The sequence below is a fragment of the Podarcis muralis genome, chromosome 15 (assembly GCF_964188315.1).
Source record: "Podarcis muralis chromosome 15, rPodMur119.hap1.1, whole genome shotgun sequence".
NCBI lineage: Eukaryota > Metazoa > Chordata > Lepidosauria > Squamata > Lacertidae > Podarcis > Podarcis muralis.
This window is the reverse complement of record NC_135669.1, coordinates 40,410,230-40,432,347: the sequence shown is the minus strand read 5'-3', so window position 1 is coordinate 40,432,347 and position 22,118 is coordinate 40,410,230. Positions and strand designations below refer to the sequence as shown.

At 43.3% G+C, this 22,118-nt stretch overlaps 1 protein-coding gene across 6 annotated transcripts in view; it reads right to left on the bottom strand.

Moving 5' to 3' along the window:
* TBX4 (T-box transcription factor 4) overlaps window positions 1–22,118 on the bottom strand; it is a 73,350-nt gene that overhangs the window by 7,989 nt on the left and 43,243 nt on the right. For all 6 annotated transcript variants that reach the window (XM_028708139.2, XM_028708137.2, XM_077919292.1 and 3 more), the window contains 2 exons: window positions 21,884–22,031; window positions 9,024–9,176 (listed from right to left, as the gene is read on the bottom strand). In XM_028708139.2, the coding sequence (XP_028563972.2) occupies window positions 9,024–9,176; window positions 21,884–22,031 (301 nt within the window). The remainder of the gene's footprint in view (window positions 1–9,023; window positions 9,177–21,883; window positions 22,032–22,118) is intronic.

Below are 22,118 nucleotides of genomic sequence, written 5' to 3'. Positions count from 1 at the left end.
AGTCACTTTTGAAAATCACATACACACATTAAAGCCTCTGCACTCACACAGACAGTTGATGGAGAGAGAGTTATCTCCATGAACTGGCATAAGTGGCAGAGAAAGCAGGGCTTTGGCAAGGAAGGGGAACTCACCACTCCAGCAAGGACCCAGTAAACCCAAAGGGGGTGTTCTTGGTGAAGTGGGGAGCCATTTCTGGCAACGTAGCCACTACTTTACCATTTACCATGTGCAGGTTAACAGAGAGGTCACACTTCTATCACAAGTTAATGGAGGGAGAAGCTGGATCCTCAGCAATGGCTGGAGTGGACAGAAGTCTGCCCACCACTACCCTGCTGTCAAAGACTCGGGATAAAATATTCCTTACTGAGTAAGTGATCCTGCCCCACAGCTGTTTCTGAGAGAGAGAGAGAGAGAGTGTGTTTTGGATTTGATATCCCGCTTTATCACTACCCAAAGGAGTCTCAAAGCAGCTAACATTCTCCTTTCCCTTCCTCCCCCACAACAAACACTCTGCGAGGTGAGTGGGGCTGAGAGACTTCAGAGAAGTATGACTGGCCCAAGGTCACCTCAGCAGCTGCATGTGGATGCGAACCCGGTTCACCAGATTACGAGTCTATCGCTCTTAACCACTACGCCACACTGGCTCTGGAGAGCCATGCTACCACCACAGTCACATTTGTCCTATAAACGCTAATGTGACTCCACCCCCAGTTAAAAGTGAAGGTTGGGGAAGGTTTTCAACTTGAGCACAGCCTCACAACCGCATTGAGAAGTAGGCAGGGGAATTAGGATCACTGACAAGTTGTTAAGAGTAAAATGGAGGGTAGAACTTCATTGCCAAAGATGCCTTTCCCTCACCCCATGAAGTATGTGAAGGGTGCAAAGTCAGTTCAGCAAGGCTGAAACCACCCTCACCAACAGAGAATAGAAACAATAACACTTAGTTCGCTCTCATGGCAATCCACAGCGAGGGAAAAATTCAGTTATTAAAAATTTGTCATAAAAGGAGTGTGGAAAAATGATGGCATACAGCAGCAGAAGCGGTGAAATTAGTACAGGCTGGGTCATGCCTTGTCTACCTCACAAGCCAGTCCAAAAGAGCATTACCGGGGGGGGGGGGGAGAGAACAGAAACAAGTGTGGATTGGACCCCAGTAGAAAACTGCCCTTGCTAAAACACGACCTAGCAGCCAAGCAATGCTTATCAGGAAAGTGGGTGAGCAAGGCAAGTCCCTCTTCCTGCACCCCACACCCTGGAAGGCACTGGCATTTCAAAAGGAGGCCACTTTACCTTCTGCTGGCTGGCTGCAGCTTTCCTGGCACATTCATCTTGGCCAATTCTGCTCTCTTTCTTTTTTAAAAAAGGATTTTCAAAAATGTGGCTTTTTATTATATTTTTAGCCTCTCTTTACAACGCTACCTTCCACGCCCTGTGTCCCCGTGCACTGCATCATTGAACAGCACTCACAAGGCTGATGCAGGCACAACTCCAGGCAAGTGGCTAAATGATACCTGGAAAGTGATGCTACTGGCTCTGTAATTGAGGGAGTCAGGCTGCCCCCTACCCACCCACATACTTAGCCTTTCCCTAGAGATTCCTTAAGCTGCGGTAGAGCCTGCGGCAGCTTAACAATCTTCCAAAGACCGCAGGATGCTGCAATGCTTTGCCTAAACACTCCACCCACAAACCAAGGTGCAATTGAACACTTCTTCATTCAGCTCCTTTCTGTACTCCAAAGGACACCTCGACAACTGGCATTATAATAAGTTCTTTACTGCCTGCAAACAGGATGCAGAATGTTCTGATTACAGTGTTTCTCTCTTCTCACTCTAACTCCCATCTCCTTGCTAAACAAAAAGACATTTGCAGCTATCCTCCATTCCATACTTTTTGTTTTAGGGCAGGTGGGAAGACAGTCAGGGAAAGAGCTAGGGCACCCACAGCCCTGACCTTCAGTGGGTAAGTTCCAGATTTCAAGCCTAATGGGCTCTTGCATCAGGAAAACCTGCCTCTTAATTTTAGATCGGGGTTTCTACATATCCCCACTGGCACTGCCTCAGTCATTAACATCCCTGAAGGGGAAGCCATCCTTTAAATTTAGCCCTGCAGATCCTATAGAACAGGTGGCCACAATGTTTGTGCAAGTCCATAGCTCAGGGGCAGAACATCTGCTTTGCATGCAGATGGGCCCACATTCAATTTTCAGGTAGGGCTGGAAGATACCTCTGAGTGGAATCCTGGAGAGCTGCTGCCAGCCAGTGTGGACAATTCTGCACTAGATGAACCATGGGCCTGAGGTGGCATGCCTAGACTATTCACTCTTGTTGCCTCAAAGTCTTCTCTGCTACCCCTTTCCAGGTAATCCCAACTCTTCTTATTTCCCCTTTATCAGATTCCATATTCTCCCTGCCTTCTCTGTCTTCAAGTGATTGTATCACACTAAATGATACAATCCTGCTGGTCCCAAGATATTAAGATGCTGTTGCTAGATGCTACATCACCACCCCAAATGGACGCTTTGAAATAAGTGTTTTTACAGATCTCACACCAGAGTCCTTTCAGCTGATTAGCATAATTGACATGATTAAAAGATGCCACAGAGTTACTAAGAATGTTCTCAGTGGATTCTTTGGTTAACCATATTGGGGCTATGCAGCTGCACTTACAACTGTAACTTTGCAACCAAGATTCACACTGAGGGTTCCTGCCTGGGCTCTGCCAAGTCTGTTTTTATTTGAATAGACAACCTGGGAATGAGCTGCTTGTTTGTGGCTCCATAATGGCAGCATTTTGGATGTTGAAATAATATAGTCCTTCAGTTGGCAGGTCCTTTTTAGAGTGGGTGCATAAATAGCCACAGCCTAAATGGGGCACAGGTCAACTCAACACATGGATTCAACTTGTGGATTGGAGATATATCTTGCTATAGGTTACAATAAATCCTGTGTCCTCTGGGCTGCCATGCATCTTGGAGTGAAAGGGGCTGGTGTTTAATTGGTAAAGGCAAACCAATCTGCGGCCTTCCAGATGTTGCTGAAATCCAACTCCCATCAGTCCCAGCCAGCATGGCCAATGGTCAGGGATGGTGCGAGCTGGAGTCCAGAAACATCTTGGCATGCTGGATCCTGACTACAATGTGCCTCTGAACGAGAGGACAGAAGTGGGAAGAAAGCAAGGTGAGAGCACTCAGTACATGCTCTGAGACACAATTTGCAGCCAACTTGAACATGGGGAAAGTTAATGAGGTTAGGAGATGTCCACAAGATGGTGGGAATTGGGTTTACATTTATAACATTAGCAGACAGTGTGTTTACCACGCTACTGAAGCTGTGAGGTAAGTTAGATTTGGTAGCACCAAGCAAGTGATGATTCTTCAAAACATGTGAAGAGTGTTTGGTTTTTTTACAGGCTAAACAGAACAAAAAGAAGCATGCTTTTGACATTCTGTACAGATTTTTTATCCCCCACCCAGCTTAGTGGAAGCAGAATGTTTTAGGGATTAGCTTGATACTGAAAACAATTTATGGGGCTTCATCACTGGCCTAAATAATGCTTTGAGAATTCTGAGTTTGTGCCCTGGGCCATTCTGCATTTCCTCTAAAGCAGGTGTGAGCAAACCTGAAGCCTATGGGATCTACTTTGCTTTTTACTAGAACCCCAAGGTCCATTAATCAGAGCCAGGTGTTAAATAGTGGCTGGGGGGAGGCAGAGTCAATTAATACGCCACATGACCCCTAATCTGCATACACAGAACAGAGACTTGAGCAGCTTAATTTAAGAGGGAGGGTTTTGTTGTTAAATAATACAGAAACAAAAAATCTGATGAGTCTACTGCTACATCCGAATCAGTGCTGCCATCAGAGTAGGACTCTGGGGCAAAGGTCCAGAGCCTGGTCAACAGAAGGAGCAGGAAGGCACCCAAATGCTCCAGGGCTTGCTAATTAGGGACAGGTGGATCTGTCAATTTCAGTGTCTCATTTGGTCAACATAAAGTTCAGTTATCCACATTTCCAAATCAATTTGCAATTTTTGTAAGTACTCGTAAAAATTCAGCAGTATTTTAGTATGACTTTCTATTATGATGCACATTTTCCCCCAGAGCAATTTCCCCTAATAGAATGCATTTTGTATGTTATTTTCACCAATGTATTAATTTTATGCACACTTTATCCTAGTATATCCATTTTTGTACACTTTACTTAGCTAAGAGAATTGCATTGAAAAATTCAGAGAAGCGCAAATTTTGAAATATGGCTGTGTTTTGGTTCACATATAGTTCCGGAAAGTGCTGCTAATTAGTTGGGGTCACATTTAAATGGTTCAAATTTCATTCCCATCCCTTGCTGGCTTACCACATTTTGAAGTTAGTGAAGTAACATACATTGCCAGCCACTGCCGCCGCCACCCCCCCCAAAAAACAAAAAGTCTAGAGTCTAAATTTAGTTAACTGCACCAACTCTAGTCTAATTTCTGCCCATTCTTGTATTGATGCATCTGAGTGGTACTGTTGAAGATAGAACTAGATGTGGGGTAACTAAGGGGGGGGGTCAATATTGTTGAAGATAAATCAAATACTGGTATATCACCTTTACCCCACTTTTCAGTCCTTACAAGAGTTCCTAAGCTGGCTTGCATTCATATCACAATAAAAAACAGCATTTTTATAAAGACTACCAGCACATTGCATAGAATGATGCCATTCTTGCCTATAAAGTATCTCACCACCATTGTCTCCAAAGCTAAACCATTTTTGCAGTTTTTAATCTCATGTCTTTCTTATTTTTAACCTTTGTCAGCTGTCTTGAACATTTTAATGGCACATCAGTGTTTGAAATAAATAGGAAAGCATGAGGCAGAGTTCAAAGTGGCTACCAAACAGCCTCAGATTTGAACTAAATAGCTGCTAGTGTCAGCCCTATGATGCATTTGGTGCCTTGTTCTGAATCAGTTTCAGCAATCTGCTGCAGTTTCAACAATCTGTATTCTCCATCTCCCGCCTCACAGAGTCCACTGTTTAGTTTGGGAAATGGAATAAACTCCTGAAGTTACAAAGCCAGAGTGCTGTGAAACTGCTCTTCCCGATTCGTTTGGTTAACTCATGAGGCTCACAGTACCCAAACAGTATACAGTTCAGCTGCTTGAAGTTACCAAAGCCAGCAACTGTTCCTGTTTGTGAATGGAGTTGTGAGGAAAAGAGCTTTTAAGCTGGGTGTCAAGAAACCAGTACATCTCTCTGGGTCATTTGTGTAGAAATACGACCCTCTCCCTAATACTGACATTTTAAGTGAGACCTTAAGGTGATCTCTCTCCATAAAGCCTCTCCAGACAAAACTGTTTCTGGAGAGCTTCACTTTACAACTGACAACTTTGCTATGGGTTAAGCGAGTCAAAGACAGTGTCAGGAGGACGAGTGCTCTTGAATGCCTTCCTTGATCAGGGATTTCTCCCCCTGCCCAACAATCTGGCACAGATTTCATGAAATTCACACTGTGCTGTAAAGTTTGTGATTGTCAACATTTTTGGTTGAATCCTGTGACAAGCAGTTTGAGAGAAATTGCTTTGGATTACACCCAAAGTTAGTCCTACTCAGAATAAGGATGCAAGAAGGCACTGATTTATGTTCCAATTCATGTTTGTTACATGCATTACTGTTTCCATTCGACTGCAGTTCAGCTTCTAACAAAAACTATGTTACTCATATCGCTGTCTGCTGTGGCAGAATTTTATGTAACTCATTACCTTATCGTTGTGCTATTCTACACTATAGTGGTACCTCGGGTTAAGAACTTAATTCGTTCTGGAGGTCCGTTCTTCACCTGAAACTGTTCTTAACCTGAAGCACCACTTTAGCTAATGGGGCCTCCCGCCGCCGCTAACTGCGTGATTTCTGTTCTCATCCTGAAGCAAAGTTCTTAACCCGAGGTACTATTTCTGGGTTAGCGGAGTCTGTAACCTGAAGCGTCTGTAACCCGAGGTACCACTGTATTCATTTCAATGCAAAGGAAATGCCAGTCAGTTTTAGGGGAGTGTGACCAGTGTGCTTGCACTGGGCGCCACATCTATACTGTAGAACAGAGTGAGAGAGGCAGGGGTCCCTGAATTTTCACATCGCACAGGGTGCCGCTGAAATCTGAGAGCCCAAAGTCTGACTCTGGAAATGCAATGCATTGGGGGCAGGAAACATCAATTATGCATCATTAGCAGACTGAAAACAGCAGTAGCAGCAAATACCAATTTTCTTTGCTGGGTGGATTTCTGTTCCTGAAGAATAAGCAAACGCCAGCAATTTCTGCTCCCATTTCTGTTGAAATTCTCCGACATCCCTAACTCAGAGTAGAGGCATGGAAATCAATGGACACATCTAACTTTATGCCCATTAATTTAAGTGGGTCTGGTCTGAACAGAACTTAGTTTCTATGTTTTCCGCCCTTAATTAAACAGCTGCTCAAACCTGTGGCTTTGTTGGGCACCTTCTCCCAAGATACAAGCTGGGAACCCTTCATTCATTTTGCAGCTGTAAGCAGGCAGAATATAGACTGGGAATCTACTGGTAGATGCCTGGGTGATTTCCAATAGATCAGCAAACGTTTCTGCCCCCCAAGTGTTTAACAGTAACAAGTAAAAGGCTTCCCCTCTAAAAGGCAAACTGAGGCCTGGGGGCCAGATCCGGCCCAATCGCCTTCTAAATCTGGCCCGCAGACGGTCTGGGAATCAGTGTGTTTTTACATGAGTAGAATGTGTCCTTTTATTTAAAATGCATCTCTGGGTTATTTGTGGGGCATAGGAATTCATTCATTTTTATTTTTTTTTCAAAATCTAGTCCGGCCCCCCACAAGGTCTGAGGGACAGTGGACCAGCCCCCTGCTGAAAAAGTTTGCTGACCCCTGAATTAGACTGTTGAAACCAAGCATACTTGGAGGAAAACCAGAGCTGGGGTTTGGAGGTGGGTTATGGCGCCAAGTTCAGTTTTGGTATCAAAAGCTAAACATGTGCTCGAACACCTTTTTCTTAATTTTAGGTCTATGTTCAGTCACACACCCCATGCCATTTTTCTCCTCACTTGGCTCCAATTGGTGGATCTTGATGTTAACACACATCCCTCCCCCTCCCAAAAAGACATCGATCCCACAAGTCTGAAGTTTGTTCTCCTTCCTGCTCTACAGGTTGTGGAGCAATAGATAGTGCACGCACACTCCACACATACACAGATAGTGTGTGGTTTGGAGCGCCAATTCTCAGTCACTACAGATATTGACTCAGACTCCAGTTGTGTCACATTGCATCCAATCAGACCAAACCTTCACAAAATGCATGTAAATCTACCACAAGAACAAGAGCTGAAATCCATTTTGTGTTTTTCCCCTTCCAGTTCTCTCAATCTCACGCCCACTCAAAAAAAGAAAAAAATCCTTCTTTTCCTTCATGTTCTGACCGCAAGGCAGGCTCTTAACTGCTTTTATAGTAACATTCCTTGTATGTCTCCCTAAATACATATACCGTAATTACTTTTCACTGTAGATTTATGGCTGGGCTTTACCAGTCATTATTAGGTTTGCTTGCTGTTTTGAATGACATCCGAGAGTTTATGGCCTCTGATTCATTAGTTACTGGGCTCACTGTGACTGCCAAGATACCTGTTTTAAACACACATACACACACTCAGTACACTTTTCCTTCCTTTCCTGAATGGCATCCTCTGGGTTTTGGTAAAACCAAGCATAGGGCAAGTGGGTGGGTGCTTTCTATTCAGAGCCTGTCTTCTGACACAACCTTTAAGAACCAAAAAGACTGTCTTCCTGGATGGAGGCCCACCTTGGCCTGGCATAATGCCTGGCATAATGCCAACATCCTTCCCGTGTGATGTGGCCCTGCCCAGCCTCTATTCCCCATAGGCACAGTTCCTGTGAACACAGATGTTCTATTTAGCAAATAGTGGCATCTGCTCTGCATGTTTCACCGCTTCTGTTCATTTGTCCAATCTTTTTTTTTTTAAGCCATATAACTTCATAGCCAATTACTCCGTAAGTTAATTACTCTTTGTGGGAAGTAGTCCTTACTTTTGTCTGCCCTTGGGCTCACTGCCAGCTGGCCCAACATTCTTGGATTACAGTTTGGCCATGCAATTTTTTCCAAAGGCAATAGCTTGATTTCTGAGCATGGGCCCCAGGGGTTGGGAACCTGCCACACTCCAGAAGTTATTGGACTCTCAACTCCTAGCATGGCCAAAGTCTGGAGATGGTGTCTAGCACCATCTGGAAGGCCACAAAATGCCCATCCCTGACCTACACACTATTACAGGAAATCAGCCTTTAATGAGAACCTGCCTGCAAGGCGGGGTATCATCCGTAATGACTACAATGGTGCACATATTCCATTTAACACAGAGGTTTGGAGCTGCCCCAATGCACCACAATCCCACAAACCCAAGACCTTAGCAATGCTGCTCCTTTTTTTACAATATAAATAAAGAACTTCACGAAGCTCTCTCCATTTCATTGGGTGGTATTCAACTAAGTTTTATTCAAAGTAGACCCACTGAAATTAATGAATGTGACCAAATTAGGTTCCTTCATTTCAGCAGGTCTACACTGAGTAAAACTGAGTTGGATATTAACCACCTAATAATGTCCCAAAGTTTTCTAGAACCTACAAAACCTGAAGACAAACAAAATGAGGAGAAGACTGGAACTCTTGAGCAATGAGGTTATTACAGGCACACCAGAAGAATAGAAAGAAGGAATCGATATAATTAAAGTATAAGTGTGAACTACCAACCATTAGGTAGGAATGATCCAGTCACAGTGTGAAGAAAGTGACGAGAGAAGGTTACTTGGCTCATAGTACTAAAACTTCTCTGTCTGAGCAGTAAAGTTCTCATCAGGACAAGCAATGGAAAAATGCTACTTTGGTGGAGTTTCTTTTACAAAGGTTTAAGTTGCACCTGCTGCTTCCACACACACCCCAAACATATCACCAAATTCACAAAACAAAATGACATTTTGGGCCACGGTGGCACAAACCTTGTGGTTCTGATAGGATGTCACGGATATAAAGGATGTTTCTGGAAACACGTGAGTGCAGAAAGCTGTGTTCTTGGAGCCAAATGCGTTGTTCTCATCTGCTTTCACAATGTGCAGCCTTGGCTGGTATTTGTGCATAGAATTAAGAATGATCTGAGGAAAGGAAAACAAGAAGGGAACTCATTAGGAATACTGTACAACAAAGTGTATTCAACTGGAGTGCATTATAGGAGCAGGGAAAGGCATTTAAAACATTATGGTGAATTTTGGCTTTGATTTCAAGTAGGAAGGAGTCTGCATTCCTGTGTGTGAGTAAAAAAAATATGATGTAACTCTTGAGACCTGAAGCCAAACAAACGTATCTGGTTGCTTTCAATTTATTTATTTCATCAATAGCATATTTTTAAACCAAGCCTTTCAAACAAATTCTGATTGATAAAACCCAATAAACCAATTTAGACAAACATAAAAATAAGAGGAACAAACTCTAAAAGCAGCATAAACCCCTTCAGACTACAGAACCCAGGGAAGAGCACCGGCTGAAAGTCTTTGCGTATCGACAAGGGCATGTGGAGATAGGTCATTTCTTAAAGCACTGAGCTCCCAAGTCATTAGGAGTTTTTTCAAAAATCAAAACTAACACTTTGAATTAGGCCCAGGAATGGGCCAAGGAATTATGGCAACTGATGAAGCAGTCAAGCAGTGCAAACAGTTCCAATCACAAATCAGTGTATTCATTTTACCGTTGCCACTCCTCATCCCAGTGGCTTTTTTCTGGGGGTACGCATACCCCTAAACATTTTGTGAAACTTTGTGCTTTTGTACTTATTTTCCCGGATTTGAACTATAAAATGGTGATTTTCTTATGTCAAAATGAGAGTACCCCTAAACATTTTTTTAGAAAAAAAAGGACTGCCTCATCCCATTCCTGTTCATTCTCTTGCTCATTTTGCTTTCCCTTCACAGAAACATTCCTCACCTTTCCCCCTAATTTCTTAGCCAACAGCAAGCAGAGAGGCTGGGGGGCGTCCCACCCTTTTGCAGTATTAAGGCAGTTCATCCACTCATTGCAAGAGGTTCCCCCATCACTTGACGGTACAGCAATACCAGCTGCTCTATTCCCACTTTCACTGAATGATGGAAGGCCAAAGGCATCCTCTGCGTGGGTCTGTTTTCATTAGAGGAGAGAGTTAGTATTGCCCAGTGTAGCTTTTTACTCATGTTAGATGGGAAAGAGTTGGATGGAAAAGGGTTGCTGAGTCTCCTACTTGGGTCCTGAGAAGCAGGGTGGCAAGATAAGCTTGCAGGGCTGCCAGGTTGCCTCAAATTGCATATAAATATGGGACGCGGGTGGCGCTGTGGGTAAAACCTCAGTGCCTAGGACTTGCCAATCGTATGGTCGGCGGTTCGAATCCCCGTGACGGGGTGAGCTCCCGTCGTTCGGTCCCAGCGCCTGCCAACCTAGCAGTTCAAAAGCACCCTTAAAGTGCAAGTAGATAAATAGCGACCGCTTTATAGCGGGAAGGTAAACGGCGTTTCCGTGTGCTGCACAGGCTCGCCAGAGCAGCGATGTCACACTGGCCACGTGACCCGGAAGTGTCTGCGGACAGCGCTGGCTCCCGGCCTCTAGAGTGAGATGAGCGCACAACCCTAGAGTCTGTCAAGACTGGCCCGTATGGGCAGGGGTACCTTTACTATTGTAAGAAATAAATACAAAAGTGAAGTAGACAAGAAATAGACTCATTTGCCCATCACCATATAGTATATTTAAAGATAGACAGGCAGATATATATATACATACACACATGCATATGTACTTACAAGGTACAGTTGCATATATTCATAAGGACCCCATAGCCATGGGCATCCACAGGAATTTCTGCCTGGGGGGAGGACAAAGTAAAATGGGGCAGTTTCTCACCCCCAAAATTGAAAATAATAGTGCCTGTAAATTATGCCTCATATCTCAGGTTCTGCAAATGCTAGAAATTTACTCTTTTTTTTTTTTAAGGAAAGCTGGGGATCTGGAGATTATGGTTCATATGGGAAGAGGGGGACTGCCCCCTTCTCTCCCTGCCTCTCACTTGCAGAGGCCCACCCCCCACCCCAGAGTGTTCTGGGGAGAGGAAATGGGGAGAATCATTGCACATTAATGGTATCTAGGCAGAAAGAGTATCCAGCTACCTGATCGAGGCCCCTCCACTTCCGTTTAGCCATGTTCACAATCTTGATGCTGATGGAAAGTGGAGCTGGGGCTGGAAAACAGAAGCCTATTCTTTTCTAGATGGGTCAAGCTGCACCATTATGGCAGGATCAGTTCTTTTAAGGCCCTTTTGGTCTGACTGCATATAATTCTGCCCACAGTAGCCAGCTGCATGATATACCATTTAAATGTAGTTTTTATTGATGACATTTTCCAGATCAGCCTTCCCCTCTCCTCCCTGAGGAGGAATGAGAAAGCAGCGTGGCATTTTATCAGCTTTGTATGGGGTTCTCTTTTAACCGTTTGGCTGCTGTCTGGCTATAGAGCTTTGACCAAGGAAGAGGGGAAGGCTGCTTTATTAAGGCCGTTATTAAAATATATTTCACTTGGCGTGCTCTGTGATATCAAACCACTGGAGGACAGCTCCAGAAGTTACACTGAGGAGATTTTTAAATCAATTCCAAAAACAGTAATCACTGTAGTTAATTTGGGAAGTTAGTTAATTATACTTCTATTGTTCATGAGAATTTAAAATATATTTAATGAGATTTTCAAGTTGTAATGGTGTTATTTACTAACAGCAAATAGTGGGATCTGCTGCAGCAAAATGTTGCAGTTTATCTTATCTCCTAACTCCTAAGTCAGGGATAGCCAAACTTATGTTGTCCAAGGTCTGGTAACCTCGAGGATATGGAGATTCCAGCAATCTCTTGTTGCTTAAAAAGAAAGACGAGAAACAGAGATCAAAGTAAAGCACCTTCCCTTCACCAAACGCTCTATTAAAACAGGCCATAATTTTGCACCCCTCCTCACTCGCTCCACTGTTATTCGTAACATGTAAATGTTCCAGCAGCAGCAGAAGTTCCAGGAGCTCCAAAGCATACCAAGAGAGTTGAGGCGCCCAGCTCCCATTTGGGTCTAATGCTTTAATCCACTTTCAAGATCTCCTATTGAATCTCATCAGCTGGACTGCACTACTTTCTTAAACACAAAGTGTTTTTTAGAAGCAAACAGGGAGGGGGGCATATGAAACAGCAGCCCAGGCTGCCTGCCTCGAATCAGTATTGCTGAGATGGTGTTCCAGCTCAAAGGGATATTTTACAGAGACTCCAAAAGGTACAACTGTGACCCGTAAAACCTACCTAAAGTTTTGGGTTGGAGCCAGTTGGCGGGAGCTTTGCAAAGGGCGCACACTCCATTAGTCGTTAAGCTGCCCCAGCGTGCCTCTGGAGTCCTGCATCTCTGCCCTGCCTACAGCACTTGGAGGAATTTCATGGCTGACGAGGGATGGAGTGTCTGGTGCACTAGGGGAGTTGACTGCGCAGAATGACGCGACTAAAAGGCAGCGGCTTCGCATGCAGCCTGCCGACCATGAAAACTAACACATTTAATAAATAAAGTGAATCAAACTTGGGGAAGAGCCGTGGCTCAGTGGTAGAGCACGGGCTTTTCATTTAGAAGGCCCCAGGTTCCATCCCTGGCATCTCCAGGTGGGGCCAGAATCTACCTATCTGGAATCCTGGAGAACCACTGCCAGCCAGAGCAGACACTACTGAGCCACATGGACAAATGGACTGACTCAGTATAAGGAGCTTCCTATGTAGCCTCTTAAAACTAAATGTGGTAGGATATGCCACAGAAAAAAACATGAACGGAGAAACAAATAAACATGGCATTGGAATAAACTTTGTTTTGAATAGTTCTGCACAGGCCACTTGTCACATTCATTCTAATAAATACTGTTTGCTACAAGCACCTCTCCTAATACTGCCCCCTGCCCATCAAAATTTAGGGCATGAACCTGCCAAAGATACGCTGGTTAGATTTCGGTCCAAGTATTATGAGCACACCTGGAGCTCAAGCAGCCTCCCCTCCCACTGATCATTAGTCACCTGCAGCATTTTCATACTCAGGTGGGGAATGCATTTAGTTGTGAGTTTGAATTTTGAACCGCAGTTAAAACAGCAACCACAAAGTTGCTTTGGCAGTGGGGAACTAGCCAATATAGTAACAATGATGTCACTGGAGGACATCTGAAAATCTATCTTCAAACGGTGATTTTGATACCACAACAAACATCCTGGTGTTGAGCACACAAAACATCTCCTATTTAGCTCAGGTGTAATGCAGCCAAGATTTCTGCAGGGACTTACTGGTAGTGATAGGTAGATGCAATATGAGCCTGCAAATGTGCAACGCTCACATTTAGGGATGAGAGAAAAATCTAGTTCTGTTCACATTTAAAAGACAAACCAGCTAAACCCAGACTTTCTAAAGCAAGAAACTGAAACACAGCCTTCTTTCAAAAATCACTTTTCAAAATTTTGCAGTGCAGTTCTCCAGCCAAGTAACGTGTACAAAAATGCACATGCTGTGGCAAAGTGTGCATAAATGCATATATTGGTGAAAATATCAAACAAAAATGTGTTTACTAGGAGAACTACACACCAAAATTCTGATGAGTTTTCATTAGGACTTTTTAGAAAAGTGCAAACTGATCCAGCCATCTAGGAAAATGAAGTTACTGGAAAAATTAGAAACAGGAACCAAAACTGACAGATTTGCCCATCCCTACCCCCATGACCCATTTCCCGGCCTGGTTGTACAATTTTGCATCACCTTCCCCTTTAAGCTGGTGGGATCCAAACCCCCAATTAGCTATGCTCCGATTTGAAAATTAAAGGTTTAGCTCTGAAAAAGGGAACACTTCCACACGTCATGAGAGGAGCTCGTTGTTTGGTGTAAATAATACCCATATGAACAGAAGCTTTGTTTCAGCAAGTAAAGTGCACACACCATTTGGTTATTAGAAACTGTCAGGTTGGGTATAAGTTTGTGTCATGACAGGCACTCAGAAGCCTGTGCAGAATGAATGTTCAGATTTTTCGTACAGATTCCAAAGTGATTCTGGGCTCATCCATATTTCCATTTGTCCCGTGATTTCTAGTCCAATAAGATTTTCCTTTCTCTCGCCACTTTCTCTGGGGAAACCTGCTGTTTACTACTGAATTGGAATGAACGTCAATTGGGTTTTCTGTGGGTTGATGTTCGTTGTGATTCAGCAGTGAACTGTGGGTGTTCCCGGGGGAAGTGGCAGTACGAAAGAAAAATCTCCAGACTCATGCCTAGAAATCATGGGGCAAACGGAAATGTGGATGAGCTTTATTTAAGGATTTATAAGCTACTTCCCAACAAATGCTTCTAAAATATGCTGTAAGCTGCACAGAGTAGCTGGGGAAATCCAGCCAGGTGGGCTACCTATAAATAATAAAATTAATAGTAGTACTGTAGTAGTAAGAATATCAACAACACAACGTATTTCGAGCACATTTGCAAACTGGAAAAGCAACTGTGGGTGCTGCTACACACAAACCACAACCAAGCACACACTACCATCCTAATCACTTATTTCAAGCGTAAATTCAGTCATGGGGAGAGACAAGGGAGGGGGCTGTGTAGGCAGGTGGGTGTCAGGTTGCTGGCCCCTGGACTAAGTTCCTGTTCCAATTAAGCCACTTCTGCCCTACAGAGGAGGTGGGGTTGTGGCTTCACGGCCCCACCCCGTGTGATTGGGGGGATTCCCGGCCATGTCATCCCCTGGCCAGCCAATTGGCTGGCTATGGGGGCGTGGCCTGCCCTATTTAAGGCAGGAGGCGGCCAGGGATCTCCCTCTTTGCCGCCTGCCAGCTGTTCCAGTTTTTCCCACCCTCCCGCCCTATAAGGTTTTCGTTCCTTGACCTTGCTATGGACCTTGGTTGTTCGCCGTTGAGGGGCCTGGTAGGAATTTTTCCACTTGGCAAATTGGTACCAGCCGCTTGGTTTTCACCTACCTCATAGCAAATCGTCACAACTTTCTTGGTATTGGTGGTTAGGCATTGGTATTGTTCTGTAGATGGAAGAGGGGAGGTAGCGCCATCACCTGCCCCACATATTGAAGGGTAGCCTGATAAAGGATTCTGGGAGGTGTGGCCCTGTCCGAAGCCTGGGGAGGTGAGGGCCTAAGGCACACCCCCAATTGGTGACCCCGGGGGAGTTCCTAGTTGATGTGCATCAGCAGGACTCCCCTACTGGTGGTTAACCCTTCCCGGACTTCAAGCAGACGGGCTGAAGTCGGATATAGTTGGTTAGGACCAATGCCTAAGGCTAAGCCAATACTACTCATCACCTGTAACCAATAAAGTTGTGGCCTTATTTAGCCCATTAACCTTAATAATTGTGTCATGTGACATTATTTCTGCTGGGGGGGGGCGGGAACTCGCCACGCAATAAGGCCCTTAGTGGACAAAAGTGACTCTTGGAACTCTTCTTTTGTAAGAAAACAAAGTTTGAATCATATGTACTATCAATGAAATGAACTCAATTCAAATTCCACTGGTGATGCTAGTGCTAAGTAAAGCCCATCAAAGGGCCTTGCATTACTTGGGATGTAGCGCCAAATAGCATTTTTATTCTTTCTTTCTTTCCCACCCATCACCCTAGGGTCCCGTTGCAGTCCTTCACAGACTGTAGTATTTTAGAGAGCAAATTGTTCCAGCATTCCCCCAGATTAACATTTGCACCTGGAAAGTTAGCATGTCATGAAAGTTTGGTTAAAACCCTGATATACAGCTTTCCATCTGCAGGGAGGTAGAGATTTGTTTTTGTTAAGCACCTGAACCCTAAAATGGGCATTCCCTCAATAGCAGTTTTACATGATCAGAAAACATCAAATTAGGAGTGATTCCAATACATGAGAATTAGCCCTTGGCTCTTTCACCCCCTAAACATTTGTCCATTTTCTCCCCGCAACATATCCCCTCTCCAAACATATATTTAGCCAATATCGATCTATATATATTTTTCAGAGTTATATACCAGTTCAGCTCCCTAGCACTAGATACGTACCTTTGGGAACACAGAGTCTTGCTTACATTTATAGCATCATACAGACTACTAACTTGATAAGGCATTGGAAAGGCAGGATAGAAGCCCACATAGTAATTGTTTTCTTGTTTTTTAAAAGCATTGCTTTGGATTTCCTAAGAATGATAAACGTTTTTGAATTTGAAAGAGATGTGGCTTCTTAAGTTAACGTTAAGTATTCATAATGCTTGATCAGGCCACTTTGCTCTGTGTAATGCGAACTTTCCCTGAAATCAATGCATAATATGTTGACCCGTGAGCAAATAAATAAATAAATTGGGAGCTGTTTTAAGAGAGTTTCTTGGTTCTCCAAAGGAGATCAGGTGTCACACACTGCAAAAGTTGCCATGACAATCACCCATTTAATACAAAACAACAGACAGTGGTGTGCCAGCCCCACAATTTTAATAGCTTCTCCAAGGAATCATATAACTGAAGTATAATCCCTCTTGAACATGCTCTCTGTCTTTTACTTTCTTTTCAAACATTTGGTCTAATGAGTCAACTGAATTACTCCATTTCCTCATTTTGGGCAGTGGAAGGAAATACGAGCTGTACATTTTGTTTTATATTTATCAAGTACATCAACTGGGAGAAGAACTGCCTCTTTGTAGACAGATAAATATGGGCCCCAGAAACCAACTGTTCCAATTTTGACCAAATGCCCAAGGGACGGGGAGAAGCACCATCATACCTTGGATGAAGAATCTTCCTTTCCAGAGAGCAAAATGTTCTTGCTGGCATGTTAATCAGTCACTGTAACTATTTTGCTTTAAAGGAATTGTCACTGTGATGAAGGGTCTGGTCCACAAAAGCTTATGCCATAATAAATCTGAGTTGCCACAAAATTCTTTGTCATTTTCCTGAAAACAGTGTATTTCCCAGTAGCTAGCTGTGGGACTTAACTAGAGAAAAGAATAATCTGGCATACATCACCAGCCTCCTGCATCCTTTCCTCTACCCAGGATCAGTTCCTTCCCTTGCATGCTGCTTTTAAAGATTTCCTCTTCCTGTGGATAGATTTGACCATGCAGTGACACACTTTCTGTGTGACGCGACTCCAAGCCCACTCTTCTTCTTGCCTTGATCCCTGGCTCTGCCACATTTTGGTAAGAGCTGTAGCTCAAGGATAGCATGCATACTGTAATTTGCATGCTGAAGGTCCTTGATTCAATCCCTGGTATCTTCAGATAGGCCTGGGAATGCCCCCGTCTGAAACCCTGGAGAACTGATTACCAATCAATGTAGACAATACTGAACTAGATGAACAAATTGGTTGGACTAAGGCAACTTTCTATGTTTCTTTAGCTCCACTATTGCTGCTGCCTCCTCCTTTTTGCCTAAACTGCTCCAATTTCATTCCTGGAATTGACATTGGCTTGGTTTCTCCACTAGGGATACTTTGCATTCCCTCTCATTAAGCACCTTGGCTTGGACTCTAGCATTGCCTCATTCCCCAGAGACCTTGATTCTGCAAGGAGGCAATGAGTCACTCCAAAGCATGACAGCAGTTGATATTGGGGGTTCCTCCTTTCTCTGTGGAATGGACACAGCCAGAGACACTGCATTAGATGTCCTGCAGTTGAACAAGGGGGGAAGGAGTTCCTAAATTGTGGTCTGCAAACCAACAGCAGTCCACGAGCTACATTCACATGATCTGCAGTGTGTGTGTGTGTGTGTGTGTGTGTGTGTGTGAATTTGTAGCTGAAGACAGGAGATGGCACACACATCATACTAAACATTCAGATTGAACCCTTTTTGTATTTTTGTTGCTTCTTTTGTTTCTTGTGTTTTAATGCAATGGAATTTGAATTCTACGGAAATAAGATTGTAATAGAATATATAACAACTACTTTTATATATAGTATTTTATTGTGTGACAATTTGAATTTCATAGATTTCAAATTGTAACACAGTGCAATAAAATACAACATAAAAAATAAAAGCAGCAATAAAGATACAAGTAAAAATCATAAAGCATCTAGAGTTGTTACAACAAGTGGAAAAATCAATACGTGATCTGCCAAGACTGCAATTTCCAAGTCATCAATGGATTTGGGGGGGGATCAGAACTGCTCACAGGGCATTGGGCAGGTGTTGGGGTCTACTTCAGATTTTTACTAGAACTCCAAAGCCCACCATCTAGAAACCCTTGCCAATCTACTGCAAATGATGTGACAATTTACCAGCTGATGGGAATTTACCTTCCGCCAACCCTCAACAACTTTGTGCCCATTCCCCTGTAGGTTATTATCTGGCCCACTTGCTTGAGTGATCTAGAAATTCATTGCTCCAGATGTGCTTTACGAACTGTAGCTGGTCTCTCCAGGACTGTGCTGGTTGGCAAGTCCTGTCTTTTGATTGGCCAAGGCATCTCCCAGCCTCTCTGTTCTAACCATATCCTATACATCTACAGCTTCCTGACACTGGAATTCCTTTCATGAATGAGTACCCCTATGAAAACATATCACACTACTGATAGATGACATCATTAATGCCCTCCCCAGCCTACTGCATGTACAAACTTATTTTGCACGTTTTGGAGACATTATATTCATAGATGAGTCTTTCTTGACGGGCAATGTATGTGCAATAGTATTAATTGAATTTCCCTTCCAATGGCATTGTGAAGGATGGAGTATCATTTTCCAGCAGTAGTTGGATCCACAGCAGCTTAAATAAATCTGGCATTATTAATGAATACATTTTGGTTGTGTCAGCATTTTTGACTTGTGTATGTTTCAAAAAGGCTTCCCCTTTTTCCCCTTCCAAAGAAAGAAAAGAAGGGAATCATCCAAAGCCCAAATATCTGTCAAAATAGTTAAGCTTGTTATATCCCTAGCCACCCTCAGGACGCACACATAAATCAGGTTTTTTTGTCAGGCTGATTATCTCCGCGCATGTAAAGATTTTGAAATACATAAATTAATGTCTTACCCCAAGAGGAGGGATTTTGCTTTTAAGTAGATGTGGCTTAAGAGGATGTCTAACATTTAGAGGCTGATAAATGCCTCTTCAACTATCTGCCACTGAAGAGTGTTGGCTTCTCCTACTGTAGTGCTTTTTCTTTTCCTTTTTTAAGGCACACGCAAAAATTGTTTTAGCTTCTTGAGAATCTCGGTTATTCCAAGAAAAAGACCCAGGTCAGGATGAATGAAGCCTACGAGGTTCACATCAGATGGAAAAGACCACACTCTTCTCAGCAAGGGGAGGCATAATGAAGTCATCCACAGATTATTCATTAACGGAGCATTCCAAACTCCCAATCTGCCCTGCTGGGGCAGATGGAGGGAGGGGACAGAAGTGTCCCTCCACCCAGCAACAGAGAGAAGCTCCACCATCAGAAAAGAAGCACCTCAGTCTGCCCAAATGGCAAATGGATGGAATATTGCCAGTGGTAATAATTGATTTTTTTACTTATTTCGACTGCAGCAGAACACATTGTCCAGTAGAATCTTAGAGACCAACTAAGTTTGTTCTGGGTATAAGCTTTCGTGTGCATGCACACTTCTTCCGATACCTGCTGCAGTTTGTTTTCTGCCAAAAACTACTTTATTCGTTTCAGTTTTGAAATTACATAACTTTCATCATTTATGTGATTAATGACAAAAGTTATGTTGTTATTATATTATTCCAGCCCATTCATTTCAATGAAAAAGAAACACAATGTAAACGGGGCTGGGCAGGTGTAATCATGTATCATTTGCAGGCTGAAAGCAACAGAAGCAATGAATACCAATCATATTTACTGAATTGATTTCTGTTCTAGGCATGGGACAAATTAAGCAAGCATCACCATGGAGAGTGTCTCACCCAAAAATCTTCCAAAACCTGTCCCTGGCTATAACGCATTTTAACAAAGGTTTGACAGACCGGTATAATATGGCTTATTCATGTATGTATTGTGTACAGAACACAGCTTTAAACACAGTTACATCTAAGGAGGAATGGCAGCCTATGTTGGAAGCTGTTCATGCATGCAAATTTGATTTTATTATTTATTACACTTATGAGTTGCCCTTCCTCCAGAAGGTGCTCAGGGTGATGCACAGCAAAGATAAAACAATAAAATACAGTGGTACCTCGAGTTAAGAACTTAATTCGTTCTGGAGGTCCGTTCTTAACCTGAAACTGTTCTTAACCTGAAGCACCACTTTAGCTAATGGGGCCTCCTGCTGCTGCGGCACCACCGGAGCACGATTTCTGTTCTCATCCTGAAGCAAAGTTCTTAACCCGAGGTAATATTTTTGGGTTAGCGGAGTCTGTAACCTGAAGCGTATGTAACCCGAGGTACCACTGTATATCCATAAAGACACATAATTGCTCACTGCTGTTAGGTATTAGACAACACAGTATCAAACCGTATAGAGTTGGATAGACAGAAACAAACAAGGAGGACAGACAACACTCCAGGGGGAGGGCCTTCCATAGCCAGTTTGTCTACTGGCATTGGAGGAGGCAGCTCTGCAGCAACTTGGACTCTGAGCCACTCAGAGCTTTAAAAACCATGTTTGACTCGTGAATTTTCAAGGGGAAAGCTACAGGCAAGATCACTCCATCGCATACCTTTTTGTCAATAAGGCAAGAGTCAGAGCAGTTTGCAAAATGCAACTCTGAATCAGTTGTGCTTGAATGCAGAAAGTGGAAAATGGGAATGCCTATGTCGAAAACTTTATATCCCACGCAACAACAAAATACCAGGAAGCTCAAGCCATCCAGGTTCCAATGCCAACAAAAAACGTCCTGTTTGGTTGTGGCCAAAATGAAGATTCACACTGAACCAACATAAATAGTGGTATATTAGCAGCCCAGGTAATGGTAGGTAAAGAGGAAGGAAGAAAATAACTCTTAAAAATGTAAATATAGGGAAAGTAATTGAGTTAATATCCTGCTGCTAAGAATTGCATAGACCCCTTTATACTCATATGCTCCCATATGCACTTTAACACTAGTTAGATGTACCCTTTGCAATGATAGACCAATAAGTAAGCAATGTATTGGCCCACTGCTGTGCCTTGGATAAGGTTCTGCACTTATAAAAACCACTGGTCACATCCTTTTCCAGTCTCTGCACATGAAGATTTTCCAAATAAAATCTTGCGTTGATTGACTTACACCATCAGTTCTGAGCACACTACAAAGTATTATACATCAAAGGCTTCAGTTGGCTGAAAACAGGAAACTGCAGAATGAGTCAAAGCCCAAGAGAAATATGCAAATATGAATGGCTAAGCAGACAACACAGTGTCAGCAACCAATGAAAAATGTTGAGATACTTAAGAAAGTGTATCTGATGCTCACATGTGGCCACGCTTGAATCCTCTGCTGCCGGAAATCAAAGACAACACTCACAAAAAATGTCTGGCACAAATATCAAAACTATAAGGCTACGTAGATCCTGGGTGCCAGTGACAAGAGTGTGTAGAGTTATGCTGGAAGCTCAACCTGGAGTTAGAGATTCTGCACAAGAACCATTGGCATGATGAGTGGGAGCTGCAGCTGGCTGGGGTTGATAGGAATTGTAGTCCTAAAACATCAAAGGCTCTTGAGGCACCTTGAAAACTAACCAGTTTATTATGGCATAAGAACTGGACTCCACTCCATACAAAATTTATGCAAAAATGAATTTGTTAATCTTCAAGGTTCCAAAACCCCCTTTGCTGTTTTTGCTGCAACAAGTTTTACACAACTTCCCAGATGGAATCTTTTGACAGCCTAAACATCATCTGTAATAATATATAGGCATTTCTCTTACATGTCCAAAGGGATCCAGGTGGTTGTTGGTGAGCTTTAGCTTCTGAAATGACACCAGCTGGCGCATCCAGTGGGCTCCTGTGGCAGGTGAATCTGGGTGGACATACAATCGCCCAGGCATCGCAGGCTCAGCCTTACCTGCCACCATCCTGCGAGGGGAGCAAACGCAGAAAGGTTAGTTTTATGGTGTTCATTTGTATATTTAATTCAGTACGATATGTTTTGCCCAACGTCTC